The 17,922-nt window shown below is 58.2% G+C and overlaps 1 protein-coding gene and 1 long non-coding RNA gene across 2 annotated transcripts in view; both read right to left on the reverse strand.

Annotated features, from left to right (window-relative positions):
* Sspop overlaps positions 1-15,934 on the reverse strand; it is a 40,633-nt gene extending 24,699 nt beyond the window's left edge. The window contains 42 exon segments of the mRNA XM_033763966.1: positions 307-361; positions 475-628; positions 874-1,024; positions 1,107-1,289; positions 1,363-1,503; positions 1,607-1,759; positions 1,867-2,101; positions 2,188-2,279; positions 2,942-3,160; positions 3,609-3,830; positions 4,031-4,264; positions 4,411-4,580; positions 4,661-4,754; positions 4,858-5,007; positions 5,311-5,420; positions 5,499-5,626; positions 5,718-5,914; positions 6,592-6,726; positions 6,972-7,228; positions 7,446-7,540; positions 7,636-7,775; positions 7,778-7,824; positions 8,425-8,659; positions 8,849-9,001; positions 9,004-9,013; positions 9,154-9,381; positions 9,463-9,638; positions 10,107-10,224; positions 10,835-10,902; positions 10,905-10,978; positions 11,258-11,498; positions 11,646-11,817; positions 12,105-12,257; positions 12,646-12,725; positions 12,812-12,970; positions 13,724-13,823; positions 13,910-14,154; positions 14,368-14,547; positions 14,711-14,793; positions 15,159-15,298; positions 15,300-15,345; positions 15,574-15,934. Coding sequence (XP_033619857.1) covers positions 307-361; positions 475-628; positions 874-1,024; positions 1,107-1,289; positions 1,363-1,503; positions 1,607-1,759; positions 1,867-2,101; positions 2,188-2,279; positions 2,942-3,160; positions 3,609-3,830; positions 4,031-4,264; positions 4,411-4,580; positions 4,661-4,754; positions 4,858-5,007; positions 5,311-5,420; positions 5,499-5,626; positions 5,718-5,914; positions 6,592-6,726; positions 6,972-7,228; positions 7,446-7,540; positions 7,636-7,775; positions 7,778-7,824; positions 8,425-8,659; positions 8,849-9,001; positions 9,004-9,013; positions 9,154-9,381; positions 9,463-9,638; positions 10,107-10,224; positions 10,835-10,902; positions 10,905-10,978; positions 11,258-11,498; positions 11,646-11,817; positions 12,105-12,257; positions 12,646-12,725; positions 12,812-12,970; positions 13,724-13,823; positions 13,910-14,154; positions 14,368-14,547; positions 14,711-14,793; positions 15,159-15,298; positions 15,300-15,345; positions 15,574-15,623 — 6,073 coding nt within the window. The 5' untranslated portion in view covers positions 15,624-15,934.
* Positions 15,935-16,174: 240 nt separating this feature from the next.
* On the reverse strand, positions 16,175-17,916 carry LOC104858809. The gene is made up of 3 exons (XR_779226.1): positions 17,730-17,916; positions 17,067-17,297; positions 16,175-16,282 (listed from the first exon to the last, which is right to left on the reverse strand). It is a non-coding gene; the product is annotated as an uncharacterized LOC104858809 (long non-coding RNA).
* Positions 17,917-17,922: the final 6 nt, after the last annotated feature.

The raw sequence follows: 17,922 nt of genomic DNA on the forward strand, positions 1-17,922 counted from the left end.
GGATGGAGCAGGTGCAGTTCCTAACTCAGGGCTGTTGTTGATAATAGTAACCCCTCTGGGCATTAGAAAGCAACTGGCTCTGGATGGAAGCTCCCCCGTGGGCTGGAGTCTTGCTCCCACTCATCAGTTATATTGTGCAGTGAACAACCTGTACCACTGTGTTTGCCTGATGGCCCACTCCTAACCTCACCAATCTGTAGGAACACTTGCAGGATAAGGAAGATGGACCACTCCCAGCTTCCCCAGTTCCTGCTGTATTCTTCTCATCCCTTTGTGGCTCCTGGGACATCCCCCAGACCCACTCACCAGGCAGGGCACAGTGGCAACATGATTCTCCTGCTCCCTCCACCAGGACAAAGCCCTGCAGGACACAGAAGTCAGGCTACCTCTGACCCTGTCTTCCAGCCTCCCAAAGTCTGGCCTCTCCTCTCTCCTCCCAGACCCTGCCTCCCCCAGGCTCCCCAGGAACCTCACCTGGGGGCAGCTGCCTAGAGGGCAGTAGGGGGAGCAGCGCACGGTGCTGAGGTCCAGACACTGGCACACAATGCAGGGGCCCCTGCGCCAGCGCTCCCCCACTTACCACATGTGGCCCTGCTGCTTGTAGCCCCGGCACGGCTCCGTCTGGCACCTGATGACAGAGGGACAGCACCTAGGGTGACCACCCTGCAGAAGTTTGCCCCCTAGGGAGCACACAAGGCACAAAGCTGAAGGGGAAGTCTGGGGCCTCAAGGAGTTCTGGACTTCAGAATGGGAAGGCAGAGAACAGGCCCCGCACTTGGGTCTAGGGCAGATGTGAAGTGCCCATCCTGAGAAGGTCACACAGGAAGCCCCCTCTGTGGTAGTTGGAGGTGGGGGCAGGGTCCCAGTTGCTACCTTCGGGCCTTATGGTGGATGCCTCTGCACTGGCGACCTCTGCCAGCCTGGCGGGGGTTGTTGGGGCTCCGGAAGGACCACTGGATGCTCTGGCTCCCACAGGGGCCCAGGCGCTCAGACCAGGGGGACCAGGAGGACCAGCCACAGTTCACTGAGGGAGGAGAGTCAGGGCCAGGCTGGGGGATGGGCACCTTGCTGGGACCATAGGGAAGGGCCATTGCAGGAGTGCTCACCAGCGCAGTCTGGGTTGGGTCGGCAGCGCCGGGGCCGCCCATCCTGGCAGACACAGAGCTGGCAGTCAACCTTGATTCGCTGCCCAGGCCAGTAGCGGGCACCAGCCACCAGGCAGGGGCACTGCCAGGGCCACACACACTGTTCTTCATTGCCTAGCACCTGCCCTTTAGGGCACCAGCAGCCTGAGGAAGGTCCAGGGCAAGTGTCCATGTGTGGGCGTGACCGCTACAGACCCTGGACCCCGAGCCCCCTCACCTGGGCTGCTGCAGGGCTGCTCAGGTGGGCATACAGCCTGGCCAGAGACATCATCACAGGTCAAAGGGCAGGGGGCACAGGGCCAGAACACCAGCTCCCCAGAGCAGGTGGCATTGGGGCAGCCATCCTGAGGGCAAGGCTCTGCGAGGGAGAGAAACCAGAACCAAGGTCAGGAGTCCGGAGTGGGGGTCTCTGTGCCCTGCAGTGCCCCCAACCCCACCAGGACCCTCTTCCTGTCACTCACTGGTCTCCAGGATGCTGGGAGGGTCCCCAGGCAGCAGGGCACAGGCCTGGCCCCCATTCTGGGGAGGGTGGCACTGCCTTTGCCGCGTCATGGTGCCTCCACACTGCTCAGAGCATGGAGACCAGGGAGACCAGGAGCCCCATTCACCGTCCACTGAGGGGAAGGACCATGTAGGCAGAGAGGGACATGAGGTAGGACTGGGCCCAGCAGTCTCTCTGTTCCCTCTGACCCTGTCTCTCCCTGAGGTCCCCAACCTTCACCTGGGCAGGCCTCGGCAAAGCAGGCCTGAGATTGATGCTCGGGGCCTGGGCAATGCTGCAGCACCGGGAGCCCAGGTGGGGAGCAGCGGCGACTTCGGCTATGCACCCCAGCCCCGCAGGTCTGGCTGCATGGCTCCCACAGGTTCCAGGAGCTCCAGGCCCCACAAGCCTGCTCCTCAGGAGAGGGCCCCGAATCCTTCAGGACCACCTTGCAGTCAGGCTGCCCATCACACACCTGGGAAGGTAACAGGCTCAGGGCTGTTTGGGGTGAGCTCAGGGACACAGCGGCTCTGCCTCCTCCACCCCTGTCCTCACCCTCACCCTCTGGAAGCCAATGCAGATGCCATTAGGGCATGAGTATTCTGGGCAGGGGAACCCTGTTCTGTTGTGACCTGCTGGGGCGGGCAGCGCCTCTGGGAAAGAAGAGAAAACAAGTCAGCAGGAAATGGGAGCCACCCCTAGACCCCAGGGTTGGCCCCAGGAGGAGGACAGTGTCCATACCACAGCCCAGCTCATCCTCACCCTGGAGACAGTCAGGGAACCCATCTCAGAGCTGCTTGGGGTCCAGGCACAGCCAGGGGGTCAGGCCACAGGAGAAGAAGCCCGGACATGGAGGCAGCAGGGTAGAGCCTGTGGGTGGGGAAGAAGGACCTGTGCCCCAAGGTCCCCTCCCCACCAGGGGCTGGCAGGGAGGTCCAGGCACAGGAGGAAGGAGGCAGGTAGGAGGTGGAAATAACACCCCATCAAAGAAACTGGGGCCCCAGGAAGGTCTGCAGATGCCTCCTTTCTAGGGAGGTGATAAGGATCTGAAGGGCTGACTTTGCCAGGCATGGGTGGCAGGGACCTGGGGTGTGCCACTGCCCTCCCTCTAGCCCCTTCTTGCCCCAGTGTGAGCAAAGACAAAAGCCCTTTTCTTCTGTCTCCCATGGGCAGCAACGAAGAGCAAAATGTTTTCTAAGTTTCACAGAACACAGAAGTCCTTCAGACTCTGTTGTCCCCAGATCTGTCACTCTCTAGCTGTGCTCCCAAGCACGCTCAGCAGGGGCAAGGTGGGGTGTCTTGGGGGGTGACTCACCACAGGCCTCGGAACTCTCATCCCAGCCATCCGGGCACTGCGGCTCGCCATCGCACAACTGCCCAGGGGACACACAGTGCACACTGACACAGGCACAGGGCACGAGGTGTGGCGCACAAGGCCACGTGCATCCCAGCTCATCGCTGCCATCCGTGCAGTCCTCCTCCTGGTCACAGCGCCAGCCACGTGGGGTGCACTCGCCACTGCTGCACTTGAACTCTGAGAGGCCGCAGGGGGTTGTGGAGTTGTGGGGAGGGTAGATCTGGGCCACAGGCTCCCCTCCTGCCTAGCCTGGCCTTGGGCCTTGCCTGAGCTGCCCATTCCCTTCAGTCCTTCTCAGAGGTCCTGCTTTCCTCTGCTGCATTAGACCCTCCTGAGCTTGGAGACCTTGAATGCAAGGAAATAAGATTGAGGCCTCAGTGCCTCTCAGATCTCTGTCTCCCTCTCTGTCTCTTTCTCTGTGTCTCTGTCTCTCTTTGTCTCTCTCTCCTTTCCTTCCTTCTTGCAATACTCCTGCCTCAGCCTCCCAGAGTGCTGGGAGTTCCACTTTATTCATTCTAGTCTTTAGCCCCAGGGCCCCACCCAATATCCTCCTCTGAAATGCCCTCCTGTCTCCTGACTTGCGGTGTCAGACTCCCTCTTTAGCCCCTATCTCTGGGAGACTCACCAGGGCTGGCACTACCCAGGGGACTTGGTGCACCTTCCAGGGAGCCCATGGAGGGGGCAGGTGTTGTGCCAGCAGGGGGTGTGGGCAGAGAGGGCAGCAGTCAGTGTCCAGGGCCCTCATCGGCCCCATCTGGGCAGTCCCAGACTCCATCACACAGCTGGAAGGCGTCCACACAGGTACCATCGATGCAGGATTCCTCCCCAGGGTCACACTTCACCTGCCCTGCAGCCAGACAGGAGTAGCTGGTCCAGGACCTGCCCCCATTCTCACTGTCTGGGGTGCTCTTGCCCATGCACTCACTCATGCCAGCTTCATAAGTAGGCCCTGGCAAAGGAGGGGTGTGGGGAGGTTGGGGCTCTCCAGAAGTTGGGCCTGGAGGAAGGGTACGAGGTTGGCTGAGGTCCAGAGCAGAGACAGCTCACCCAGACAGGACTCCTCATCGGCAGCGTCCAGACAGTCAGGGTGCCCGTCACACAGCAGGGCAAGGGGCAGGCAGCGCCCATCAGTGCAGGCCAGTGAGTCAGAGGGGCACTGGCAGCCCTGTTCATCCGTGCTATCACCACAGTCATCCTGGCCATCACAGAGCAAGGCCAGGGGCACACAGTGGCCAGAGTGGCAAGACATGTGGCCCTGCCCACAGCCTGGGTTGGCACAACCTGGCATGGACACTGGGGTTAGAGAGCACCCCCTTCCTGCCCCTCACCCCCTTAGGTCATTGCTCTGGGCAACGGAAACAGCAGCTCAGGAAGCCACCCAGGGGATACTGTCCCTGTCACCACTGCACACAGGCAGAGACACTCACCCTCCTCATCTGAGCCATCGCCGCAGTCATCCTGGTTGTCACAAAGCCACTCATGTGGCACACAGTGCCCACTCTCCTGGCATGGGGCCTCTCCTTCTGCACAGCCAGGCACCAGCTCCTCACAGGGGGCACTGTCACCCCCGCAGTGCCACTGACTGTGCTGGCATGTGCTGAGCACAGTGTCCCTGGGTCAGTCACAGCTGGGCTTGGCTGGCCAGGGGTCTGGGCCCCTCCCGGGGTCCTCACTCACCAGTTCCCACAGTCCTTCTGCAGCACTGTCCCTGGTGGGAAGAAGTTGCCACCCCACTCACAGGGGCAGGCAGCTGGCTCCACACAGGCTCCTCCTGAGGTCACACAACACAGGACTCAGGGCTCAATCCGCTATGATGGATGGTGGCCCTTTCCCAGTCCCATTACCCCATGGCCTCTGACATCCTGACCATATACCGTGCAGCAGAGTCCCCACAGGGCAGAAGCAGCCTTCCACACAGGTGACAGCCTGGCAGTGCCATCTAGGTTCAGCTTGGTGGTCGTGGCAGGTGGGAGGACATGCGGGGCCACAGGCCTCGTATACCTGTCCCCCTTCACACTGCAGGGCTGGGGAGAGAGGAAAGAGTCTGGGCTCACTGAGGTGCAAGGGCATCAGGAAGCAGGGTGAGCAGACCAAAGGTGTGACAGGTGTGTGGTGTGGACCTTGCTGAGCCCATCCTTTGGTGAGGTGGAACACGTCAGGCCCTATAGGGCAGCTGTTCTCACATGTTTGGTTCATCTAGAAAAACATCTAGCAGGCACAAAGCACCACGTATGCATTTGACCTTGGGTGTCATTTAAATATAGAGGGGCAGGGGGTAATCTTCAAGGGGCAGAGTGGAGGTAGGGCTGGGAGCAGGGTGCACTCACGGCAGAGCTCCTGGCTGCGCCAACGCACGTGGTGTCTGTGTCAGGCGCACTCATCTGCATAGGTGGCAATGGCTGAGCAGAGGCACTCACAGTCACCCCCCGAATCACAGCTGTGGGAGGGAGTGGTCAGCCCAGCACCCCCATCCCCTCCTCAGCACCCCGCTGTCCCTACAGCTGGCCCTCCTCACCTGCAGGCGTCGTACACACACCACTCGTAGTGCTGCTGTGGGGGCACCTCTGCGTGGCATGGGGCGAACAGCGGCTATAGCATCACCCCACAGGGGGCCCGGGCCCAGGCTGCCCGGTGGGCATTCACCTGCAGCACAGGGTGCTGTCTGCAGCCCAGGGCCACCCACCAGGCCCCAGAGCTGCCCCACCTCCCGGCCTGCTGTCCCAGCCTCTCTCACGGCACAGGGATGTGGCAGCTCTCCTGGCTCTGAGCACAGGGGATTAAGGCGCCAGGAGTGGGCTGCCAGCTCAGCCGTGGGCTCCAGGACACCTTGGCGGCTCCGCAGATCATTGCTGGTGTTGCCATCAAAGTCTCCACACAGGCCAGCCACACGACCTTGGAAGTGGGGGTACAGCTGGACCAGTACCCGAGTACCTAGTAGTGGCACAGTACAAAATGACCTCACTGGCCCTGAGCATGTCAGGGTGGGGAGAAAACCAGTGGGGGGGCACAACACTGCCCTGCCTTTTGCCCAACAGGGGTTCCTTCCTGCTTTGGGGGATGAGGGGTGATAAATGAAGAGACAGACATCTAGGGGACAGGAAACTCCTCCTGCAGTCCTATCCAGACAGGAATCCTGGCTGAGACCCCTAGCATCAGATCCCTTGCTGGGCCAATTACATAATGGGGTATTTTGGTTTCTCGAAATAGTTTTCACCAATAGTTAAATTTCTAACACATCAACTGCTTATGTTTGGGTAGTGGGATGTTAGGAGATCTATTTTTATTTCTTCTTCCTAAAATTTGGTATTTTCTAAATGTTTCTTGGATGAGGAAGTATTGCTTTCATCGTGATGAAAAACAGAATTATAAAAACAATGTGGAAACTCCAACCACTTGAAGGTTGTGCTGGGAGGCAGGGGCAGCACTGGGACAGGGGTGCCCAGGGGAAGGTAGGAGGGCAGCGGTTCTCATGTAGCTGTCACACTGGAAATTGGCCATATAGGGAATATCAGGGGCCCCCCAAGTTAGGCAGGCCTTGGCAGGGAGGGTTTGGGGGAGTCCAGCCCTGAGGTCAAGTGTGGGTCAGGCCCTCCAAGGCCAGGCCTGACCTCTGTCCCAGAGCAGGGTGAGGCCCAGGTGAGTTGTCAGCAGCAGGAAGAGGCCAGCATGACGCAGGCTGAAGCCAGGGCCTGTGTAGACCTTGGGGAGTCTTACCCTCACCCCATTCACTGTCACTGCCTGGCCTGTGGAGGAAGAGAGGCATCTGAGGGAGAGGGCTCCTGGGTCTAGTGAGTCCCTCTTAGCCCCCTCTTCCCAACTTTTTTTGCTTCTCTACATCTGTGACCTTGGGCAGGTCATTAGACTTCTCTGTGAATTCATTTTCAGAGCCTTCTCAAGGATTATAATTCCCAAATAAAAAGAGAGCTGTCAGCCACACCACACTGTGAGCTGTGATGCACCCCCCACCCTCTGGCATGTCACCAGCTACCTCTGAGCATGTGCACAACGGTGCTCTCCACACGCACGGTCAGCGCCTTGGTGCAGGTGAGGTTGCTGGCCCCGCAGAGCAGGTTCTGAGCTGAGATGCTGAAGTGGCCACCAGTCTCTCGTACCAACAGGTACTCACAGGCCCCAGGGAAGGTGAGGGACAGCCCGTCAAATGTCACATAGTGGGGGGCGCCTGATGCCTGGCACCACCCGCTGCACCGCTGGCCTGTGCAGTGCCATTGCTGGCCCTGGCACACACTGTGAGCAAGGGTTGGGGACAGAGTCTCTGAGGACAGGAATCTGGGAGCTTCACACAGGAACTCACAGCCAGTACAGGTTCAGCAAATCTATCTAGGGCTCGCTCGGCATGGGGGACCCAGGCTATCTGGATGTCCCATCCCTCCAGCCACCCAACCCTTTCCAGCAGAGGACAATATCACACGTGGGGAGCCAGTGGTCACAGGACTGGGCATACCAAATGTTGCAGTCCTCCTGGATGGTGGCATGAGGTGGGTACCACTGCCCACTGTGACGGCAGGGACAGAGGTCAGGAGGTACACAGTGTTCATCCTGGACAAAGGGTGGGGATGATATTTTTGGGCAGCTGAGAGCCCTGGTGTAGGGAGGACCACCCTGTGGCCCACACAATCCCTCCCCAGCCTCACCAGCAACACAGTGCCAGGGGGACAGACACAGCCATCAGAACTGCCTGTCAGGCAGGATTGGTTGACATTAGGGCTGTTGCAGGTGAGGAGGCAGGTGCTGGGGGCATAGACAAGCTCCTGGGGACAGAGGCCTGCTTCAGGGGACAGTGGTCAGCCATGCAGTTCCAGAGGCCCCTCTCCTGGCAGATGCTGCAGGAGGATGGAGGGAATAAGAGCCAGGCCCTGTGGCCTCTGCCTCTAGGCCCCTGGTCTGCCCTGGCCAGAGTCTCAGGAACCTTAGACGCTGAGGACCTGAGCAGCTCACCCCCTATACCCCGGTCAACAGAGCCCACATGCCTGGGACAGGACAGCTAACCCTTGTCTGCCCCAGCTCCAGTGGGGCCATTCTGGAGGTTTTGGAGAGGGATGAAGGTATTGAATCATCCCACACTCCACCCAGGGAGAAGGAGAAGGAACCTCACCTGAACCCACCAAGCTCTGCTTCCCAGCCCTGCCTCCACAGATCTGGTCTTGCCTTTATCTCTCAGCAGCAACCTGTCCAGCCTATCTGAGCCACAGTTTCCTCATCTGCACAGTGGGAGCAATTCACCCACCTCTTATTTCACAGAGTTGTCAGTGTACATGAAAGAGCTTCTTGGACCAGAAAGTGCCCCCCACTGAGGGGAAGGGTCAGCAGCTCCCTGATGTGTGCACAGTCACCCCGCAGCAGCACAGCCCAGTCCCTTCTCTTGCAGGCCCCTCCTTGTCACTCTACATTGTTCCCCTTATCCCAAAGACTGCCACCCTCACCAGTGGTTGCAGTCCTCCTGTGTGACACTGCCAAGGGTGTAGCGACGGGTTCCAAGCTGGCAGATGCACAAGCTGGGGGGCACACACTGGCCCTCAGGGTCCCACAGCAGCCCTGGGGGGCAGTTACAACCAGCCGCACAGCTGCCTAGCTTGTCACAATCTTCTGGCTCCCCACAGTGGTGGCCACATGCTGGGGCACACTCCTGGTACTCCTGGCCACCAGGACAAGGGACAGCTAGACACAGGGATACATGCAAATCAAAGGCATGGCCATACCCCAGACCCTACAACCCTTGTGCTTCCACAAGAAGAGAAGCCCAGAAATCAGAGGCCCTGTCCCCTCCAGCTCCTTCTAGAAGGGGGATTGTATGATTGTGTGTGCCAATATGTGTGTGCTAGGGGATGACTGGGCCAAGAGACTCACAGCAAAGGGTCTGGCTCCTCCAAAGCAGCAGGGCACCCTCCTGGGCACAGCGGCGTGCATAGGCAGAGAGCACTGGGCATAGGCAGTCCCTTCCAGGGGCACAGCCACACATAGCTGCCAAGCAGCGCAGCTGGAAGGGCTCCCTGTCCACCAGCCATGGCATGCCTTGTGGGGAGAGGAAATGGGTCAGATCTTCTAGGGACCTCTATCCCCTTGGTCCCCATCAGTGCCTTCCTATGCCCTGTATCCCTCCCTTGCATTTGTTCCCTTAACTGTACAGGTGTGGGAAGGGCCACCCCAGCTACCTGGAAGACTGGGCTGTACAGGATGGCACAGGCTGCCTCCGCGAAAGCAAGGTGCTGGGAGTGGGTGCTGCAGGGGTAGAGCAGGGCACTGTCCTCTGGAGAGCACCTGCCACTGTCTGCCACCTGGAACTTGCTAGCAAAAGCAGCAATGCTGGTCTCCACATCCCCAGCTGGCATCAGGAAGTCATCCTGCTGGTTCCAGGTGAAGGTGCCACATAGACCTTGTACCTGGGTTGTGGAGAGCATGTGAGATAGTCAAATCTAGTCAAGTCACAGCCTCACCCAGCCCCTCACCCACTTCCTGGCAACCTGGTGGGCGTGGCGGGGATCCAGGGTGATGTAGACTGCAGGGTAGGCCACTCCCCAGAGGACCCAAGCCCCAGGCCAACTTAGCAGCAGGAAGGAGGAGGAGGCTCGGGAGACAATGAGGCCAGCAGTGCCAGTCCAGGGTAAGCCCACATCCTGCACATCCAGCAGCACCGCTCCTGAAATAGGGGCCTGATGTGGGGGGTGGGGTAGCAGGTGGGAGGGTGGAGCTGCAAAATCAAAGGGCTTGGGTGGAAAGTGAGAGGCTCTGGGTCAGGATGGGACCCTGCAGATCCCAACTGAGATGCCCTCTCCCTGGGGCCCAAGGATTCAAATTTGGGTGGGAGAGTTGGAGGGACCATGGCTGAAAGGGGCCTGCCTGGTCTTCCCAAGGCCTTTTGGACCCTCTGAGCTGCACAACTTGTGTGTTTCCCTGAAGACAGGGTGCAAGATGGCTTTGAATATGTCCTCAGGACTGTATGTCTCCCCCCAGAGAGGAGCATGGGGAAATTGAGGTAGTGAGCTTGGCTGCAGGAGTGGTGTCGGGCAGTACAGAGAGTAGGTGCTGTTCAGTGCCAGAGTCCAAAGGGCAAGGGGAAGGAACAGGAGTCATGGCAGGCACTTGCAGGAGATAGAGCTAAGGCTACCTGAGTCCCTGAGTTGGATTTGGGTGTCCTCTAGGGAGATAGAGAGGGCATGGAGGCAGCTCCCAGAGTCACAGGCCCCATGCTCCAGCACCATCAGAAGCTGCTTCCACATGTGGTCCTGGGGCAGAGAGAGGTGGGAGCAGGACAGGTACTCAGGCTCCCTGGGGAGGCCTCTATGAACCTCTTCACCTTGTCCACCTTCTACCTCACCAGGAGGCAGCAACTGCCCATACAGCACTGAGTACTTCCCAGCCAGCCAGACTGTGGGGTAAAGGCTTGACCTTCACCCAGGGCTGGCATGAATGGGTGTGTGTGTGTGTGTGTGTGTGTGTGTGTGTGTGTGTGTGTGCACACGGGTGTTATCACATGATTGTGCGTGCCAAGATGTGCATGTATGCATGTGGAATAGGGTGGACATGCATGTTCATCTATAAACTTGTGATCCAACTTTATAGGGAAGGCTGGTGGGAGGAGGGTCCCTCTGTTCCCTTGGGGTAACTTGTGTGAAGTAGCCAGTTGCAAAGCAAGCCAGGCCCCTCTGTGAAAATGGACTATTTTGCAGCCCAGGAAGAGGTGGGGGCTGATTGGAGACACTCTGCATCGCCCTTCCTGGGCTTTTTCTTTGTGGCTATATATTTCACTTATTTATTGGGTGCAATCCTTACAGGCACCTTCCCCAGGCCTGTACTCTGTCCAGATCCCCTTCTTGGAGTTTGTCCTTTGCCTACCTGCACCAGGATATAACGGCAGCCTGATCCACCCCAGAAGGAGAAGCTCCGTCCATCAAAAGTGAGGTATGCCCATCACCACCCACTGCACACTCAGTGGGGCATGGGGCCTGGACACAATGCCAGCGGCCATCCTGGCACACACTGTGGACACATGGGGTGGGACAGGGCACTGTGGCATCAGCTCCACCCCAGGTAGGAAGGTTGAGTTAGTCTCTTCCTTCCCTTGCACCCCCACCCTCACCTCCATTGGAAAGAGTAGGGGCCAAGGGCTTCAATTGTGCCACGAGAGGTCATGGGCCCTTTGGATGAGGCCAGAATAGGGTGGCCACTGGGGTGAGACAGGCTTTGATGCCCCAGCATAAGTGGAGGAACCCAGAGGAACAATGTGGCTGCCACCCCCAGCAAGGCTTGAGGACTCACCATGGGTTGCACTGCTGGTGCACAGTGTCACCAGGGGCATAGCGCTGGCGCCGATGGTAGCAGGGGCAGTAGGCAGCAGGCACACAGTGGGTGCCATCCCAGAAGAGCCCAGGTGGGCACCCACAGCCACTCACACACTCCTCCCCGCAGGGCCCTTCCTCATCCTGGCCCACCGCAGAGCAGCTGGCTGGGCAGGACGAGATACAGTCAGAGCAGAGCTGGCCTCGCGGGCACAGGCGCTCTAGGGAAACAGGAGTGGGCTGTGAGGGACTCCGCTGGTTCCTACAGAGCTGGAGACCATGGGAGGACCACAGAGGGTGCCCTCAGGAAACTGGGGTCACTTGAAGGTTCTCAATCAGTCCCACAGGGTGGGCAGGCCAGGCTGTACCACAGAAGCTGGGCTTCCTCCAGTGCACATGGATGTGCTGCCTGGCACAGGCCTGGACAAAGTTGGCAAAGGTGGCACCCACAGCCTCCCGCCGGCCCTCTTGACCATGGCCCACCGCAGCTCCTGTGCAGTAGGCAAAGAGGCAGGCCTTGTGGTACTCATCAGGGGGAACCTGCCAAGAAAGGACAGCAAAGACCTTCCTACTGGCTCCTCCACCTCTTGCTCTCATTGTCTTGACTTAAAGCCACACAGCATGAGTGCTGGAAGGGACCTCAGAGATCACACACTAGAGCCATCTTGTCCCCAGAGATAAAGCCCAGGACAGGGAAGAGCTGGCCAATAGCCACTGCAATCTAGTGGCAGGGCCAGGTCACCTATTTGGCACCTCTCTGACCCCTACTCCACACACGTGAGGCTCCCCCACTCTGGAGTGGGTCGCTACCTCCACACTACCCATACCTGAGCATGGCATTGCCTGAATGGACCCTCCAGCAGCTGGTGGCACACATCCTGGACCTCAGCCTGTAGCTGGCCAGCCTCCATGCCTGCCTCTGCACCCTCCACAGGGCCTTCACAGCCCTGGGCTGCCTCCACTGCATCCAGACACCCAGGCTGGGGACAAAAGGAGCCAGGCCAGTGGCCAGTGATGAGTGATGAGGGACATTTGCCACCACTGCCTTCATTGTCATATCCACCAGCCTGCACCCTGGCTGTGGTTGGCAACAAAGTGATAAGGCTGGAGGGGGACAGAGGAGCTGGGCTATAGTCAGACACAGGCAGGGGGTTAGAGGAGCTAATGGACCCCAGCCAGCAGTGACCAGCTCAGTAGAATTGTCCCCTGTGGTCAGTTCACAGAAACAACCAGAACTTTCCATGGAATGTAGGGTCTGCCCACCCACTCTTGAGTCCTGCCCCTGGACAGGGCCTGTACCCTTCAGCCAGGAACATAGGCAGGAGGTGCCCCCAGACAGGCAGGCGGGGCCTAGGATGGCAATCTCACCTCAGAGTCAGGGAGCTTCCAGAAATTCCCAAAGGTGGCAGCCAGCACAGCCAGCCTGCCGCCTGGCTCCATGAAGTCATCTGAGGAGGGGCGGGTGAGGCAGAGGGCTGGACCCAGGTCCTGTCTCTTCTTCCCTCCTCCAGCTCCCAGGCCACAGCCCACCTACCCTCTGGCCGGCCATTGTAGAGTCCACAGAGGCCCTGCGTCTGTTCCTGGAGCTCTTGGTCCATGGAGACCAAGACCAAACTGGACCTGTCCAGCCTCACAACAACCCCTGGACCCCCGGACAGCACCAGCCAGTCCCCTTGCCACTGCAGGATCAGCCCTGAGAAGGGGCAGTCATCAGGCCACTGGTGGGCATATTCCATACCCACCACCACAGGGCTCAAACTGCCTAGGAATTTTCACAGCTCTAGGAGCTCAGCCCTTGTTTTCCTGAGGTGGAGTTGTGGATGCTTTCGAGAGATTAAGCCACAACACACACCACACGCACATACACACAACACAATATACGCAGACCACAGTACACCATACACACACACACACACACCCCATATATACATAGCATATACAGAAGCACACCATACACACACACATACATAACACTATATACATATACACCATTCATATACACACCATACATATATGTACCACCTATACAAATACATATCACATACACCCCATACACACAACACCCTACACACACCATACACACACCACAAGCACCACACAGAAACATATACACACCATACCCACCATATATATATATATATATACACATCACACTATACACACACAAACCACAATTCACATATACCACATATAACACACACACACACACACACACATTCACCCTACTCCTGTGATCTCAGCTGGGATAACACCCCTGTGAGCCAGGTGGGGAAACTGAGGCTCAGGACAGTTAAGCCATGAGACCTACCCAAGGTCTCTTGCTTTGACCAGGCCCAGTCCTCTGGGCTCATCTCAAGGAACCATCCACAGGCCATGGTAGGGGAGGAGCAGCTCTGCCCTTCTCCTGCCCTGGGCAGAAGGGGCTTTCCGGGGAAAGGGCTCTCACCATGGAGCAGTTGTGACTCCCCCTCAGCTATCAGCTGCCCCCTCACAGAGACTGCACTGCCCTGGATGAGCACATCCTCGGAGTCCATCATCACACGGACCTGGGGAGGGCCACAGTGCAATGGGTCAGTGACTTTCCTTTCCTGGATCTAGTCCCCTCCACGGGGCTGTCCCTTCACTCCCTCACCAGCTGGCAGTGCCCAGGCTGGGAGCAGTGGCCTTGGGGCCCCAAGTGGACAGCCCAAGTGGAATCAGCAGCACCCTCCAGCAGGTAGGTGCAGTGGCCCAGGAAGTGGTAGTGGCATCCGTCAAATGTGCGGTAGTGGAAGCCTGACCAGGTGGCGCAAGTGGCTGCGGGTCGCTGGTGCTGCCTCCAGAGCTGGCCCACAGCTCCTGCCAGGGGCTGTAGGAGGGCTGCAGAGGAAGCATCCCCTGGGCAAAACATGTCACATCAGAGTGAGGTTTTCAATGCAGGAGGGAGGACTGAGCTGAGGGCACAGACCTGGCACAGCAGGACAGGGCATGATTGCTCTGGTAGTCAGGGAAGCAGGAAAGACCCCAGAAATGCTTGGAGATCAAGGCCTGGGGAGATGTGGGGGTGACGTCCACGACACGCCTATCTGGAGATGGGGACTGCAGACCCACCTGGAAGGTGTCTGTTGGAGCAACTGAGGCAGACCTGGGAGCTGCTGTTCCACCAGCTGCGTCCCCAGGGCTGGGCACAGCACTCTTCCAGGCTTCCTGAAGAAGTATTAGCTGAGCCTGCCAGAGGCTGGCACTGCCACCTGGAAAAGCACTGGCCATCAGGGCTGGCTTCAGCAAGGGCTGTGGTGGGTGCAGAGAATGGGAGCATGCCCAGCTGTCAGCATAGGAACAACCTAGGATTCTTAACCTAGATGGCTCCCCTAAATCACAGATGGGAGTTACAAATCACAGATACAGGTCTGCCCAGGACCCGAGAAGGGACTGCCGGAATGCCTATGCTTACCATCAGTGCACTGTGTGCCCCCCCAGCCTGGGCAGCAAGCCCTCACTGTCCGGTTCCAGGTGACAGGCTGGGTCTTGGGGGGTCTGCACACACCGAGCAGGAGGAAGCAGGGAGACATGTTAATGTTCAGCCGAGTGCCATCACAGGGAAAGGCCTGGGACCTTTGGGGTCAACATCTCTTTAAGAGTGTATCATGTGATCATGTAATTTACCTCCTCCTGGGCTTAATTTCCCCAAATGCAAAGTAAGAGTCATCACATCTGTTCCTATTCTGCCCACTGTGGTGCCCTCACCCATCCACCCCAAATTCGTACTCTCTGCCCTTCCCCAAGTCCACCAGCCCCTACTTCCCAAATTCCTGCTTGTGCCACATCCTCCCCCATTGCAAGATGTCTGGCCGTCACTCCTTTCCTGCCCACAGACAGCTCAGGCCCTGACCCTCACTCACTTGTAGATGGGGCAGAGCCTAGGTTCTGGGGACCTGGTGAGCCCTGCATGGCCACTCCAAGGTGTGTTCAGACGCCAGCCTAGGAGGCTGTAATGGTAGAGGCTGGTGCAGGGCACCAGGTCCTCCTGATGGGAGGTTACTTACTTCCTCCTCCACGTAGATGATTTCTGTGTGTTCACACCACTGCCTGTCCAGGATAGGGAGCCACAGCTACTACTACCATTCCCTCTGTCCTCAGGAAGCCATTCTCTGACTCCACTCTACCCATAAGAGCTACTTCCCAAGGGAGGTCTCTAAAACAAGGAGGAGGCTAAGGTTGGAGAGAGAAGCACAGCAAGGCAAGGCTGGTACCACACAAGGTTCCTGGGTATCAGCCAGAGGATCTTAGCTGGAAGGGTCCTGGGGTCTTGCTTACCCATTAGCTAGCACCCACAGCATCCCAAAGAGGAAGGCCAGAAGCAGCATGGTGCCCAACCCTCAAGCCACCTTCGGGGGACCTGAGGCTCGGGCTTGAGCAGCGCTGCCACAGTGGAGCCGAGATAATGCCAGACTGTCCCGTAGCTTGGATGCCAGTCTGTCCAAGGCTGGGCCCTGGTGGTGGGGAGGCTTTATCCTGGCCTCACGTTTGGTAGCTACAGCTGCTCAGAACTGGATTGGACCTGCTGACACCCTCCCCTCAGAGGCCAGCTCTCTCTGAAAATGGGCCTCTCTGTCCCTGCTAGTGCGTATGTGTCACTCACAGGGAACCACCACCAGGCACTTTGAGCCTCTGGGGTTCCTGCATGAGCAGGCACTACTGCAAATTAATATGGGGCACTGGGCAAGCTACCTCCCTTTCTGGACTTCTTTCTGACTAGCAAAAACCTCAGGGATTTCCCAGCGTTGCACAGATGGGACTCAGGGACTCCATGAGTTCTTTGAAATTTTGTGTGTACACACTTTTCTAAGGACAGTTTCATAACTTTCATTAGATTCTCAAAGAGAACACCACCAAAAGGTTAAGAGTTACAGGGCTCAACGATGGATGAAAATGACTTTATTATGGTGTTGTTCCTGATCTTTTCCTGCCTCCTCTGTCCCCTCTTTCACCAGGCCATGCACTCAGGAATCGAGGGCCAGGGTAGCTGGAAGACAAGAGGACGATGTGTACCCCTTCCCTCTGTAGGACCTGACATTTTAGGAAGCGTGATTATGCGTGGCTGGTTGGGGCCACTGGTCCCCTGTGAGAGCTTTTCAGGGTCCCTGGGGTCCTGAACCAGGGCACCTGGGCTAAGGATTGAAAGGAGAGCATGTGGGAAGTGAGATGGAGGGGGAGGCACCTCCCCTAGGCCGGGAGAGAGCTGAGCCAGATGGATAATCTCAGTATCCGGCTGGGAGAGGGCAATGACAGCCTCCACAGGAGAATCCTGGTTCCATCCTGGTTACCAGCAGAGTTCCAAAGACACCAAGTTGGAATTGACCTGGATATCAGACTTGGACTCCTCCACCTCCTAAGCTTGATGTCCCACTAAGCATCCGGTGCAGCCATCCAATCTGGGCAGTAAGTGCTGGGCCAGGGTTCCCTCTCCTGGGCCCACCATAGGGCCTGGGCCCAAAAGAGGATCCAGTATGAGTCCCTCCAGGGGCTCAGGGATGACCAGGATTGGCTCCCCAACCCAGGAGTCCTGGGAAATGGCCAAGGTCTGTCCTAGACTCTGTTCCTTTTACATTCAGTCTCTGACATGCTCTCCTTTAGTGTCCTGCACACGGGGATGCCCTCAACAGGTGTCAAACCCCAATCCAGTACACACAGGGGGACACATTCTGTTCTCTCTAATGAACCTTGGGACTTAGAAAAACTGGTAACAGCTGAATCTGAGGGATTCCCCTTTTCTTCAGGTCACCCAGAGTCAGCACCTCTCAACTAACCATCCACAAATGTTGAGAGCACCTCTGCTGTGTGGCAAAGCTTCCCTCTCTTCTGCTAGGCCAGCCCTGGGTCACTGTGTCCAGATTGCACAGATGTCCCCATGGGGTGCCTATCCAGCAGCGCTGATTCATCCACAGGTACCATTCCGCGTCCCTTTCCCAGTCTCCCAGCTCTGCACTGCAAGTTTCACTTGGATTGGGAAGAAAGGCAAGTCGCAGCAGCTCTTTCCCCTACAGGGCGAAAAAGAGGAAGTGGGAGTCCAGGGGAGTTTTTAGAAAGCTCTTGCTGAACGGGCTCAGCATAACTGTCTAGGACTTGAACTCTAGGAGGACGGTGTTTGGGGCGTTCCAGGAGTGAAGGCACGTGCAAAGCAGAAGAGAAAGGGCTGAGACTGACGAAGACCGCCTGCAAGGTCCGGAGGAGTAAGATCCGAGGGCTGAGGTAGCGCAGCCCTCCACACCCAAGTCCCTCAGGTTCCCGGGCCGCGCCCCCTTCTCTTGCCGAGCCGGGCCCTCATAGTCTCCGCCCCTCACCCCTTGCAGCCTCGGGGTCAGCCCGGCCCTCACCTCTCCCTGGGGACTTGGCCCCCAGCCTGCGGCTGCCAATTTCTACACCCAGGACCCAGCTCTCTCGTCTCCCCCCACCTCCCAGGACTCCCGTACCGGGTCCCAGATCGAGTTCTCGGACTTCGGCTGGAGACAGTGAATCTAGGTAGATCTGGTGGGATCTGAGTGGACAGCGGCGCCGTGGTCTCCCAGACGACCCCAGACCCATCGCCACCGGCTGGCAACGGCGCTGTAGACGGCAGCGCGCACAGCCAGGATCCCCTCTCCAAGCGCGCCCCCTCCCCGTCCC

This window comes from Fukomys damarensis, unplaced genomic scaffold, assembly GCF_012274545.1.
Source record: "Fukomys damarensis isolate Sample0158 unplaced genomic scaffold, DMR_v1.0_HiC HiC_scaffold_16, whole genome shotgun sequence".
NCBI lineage: Eukaryota > Metazoa > Chordata > Mammalia > Rodentia > Bathyergidae > Fukomys > Fukomys damarensis.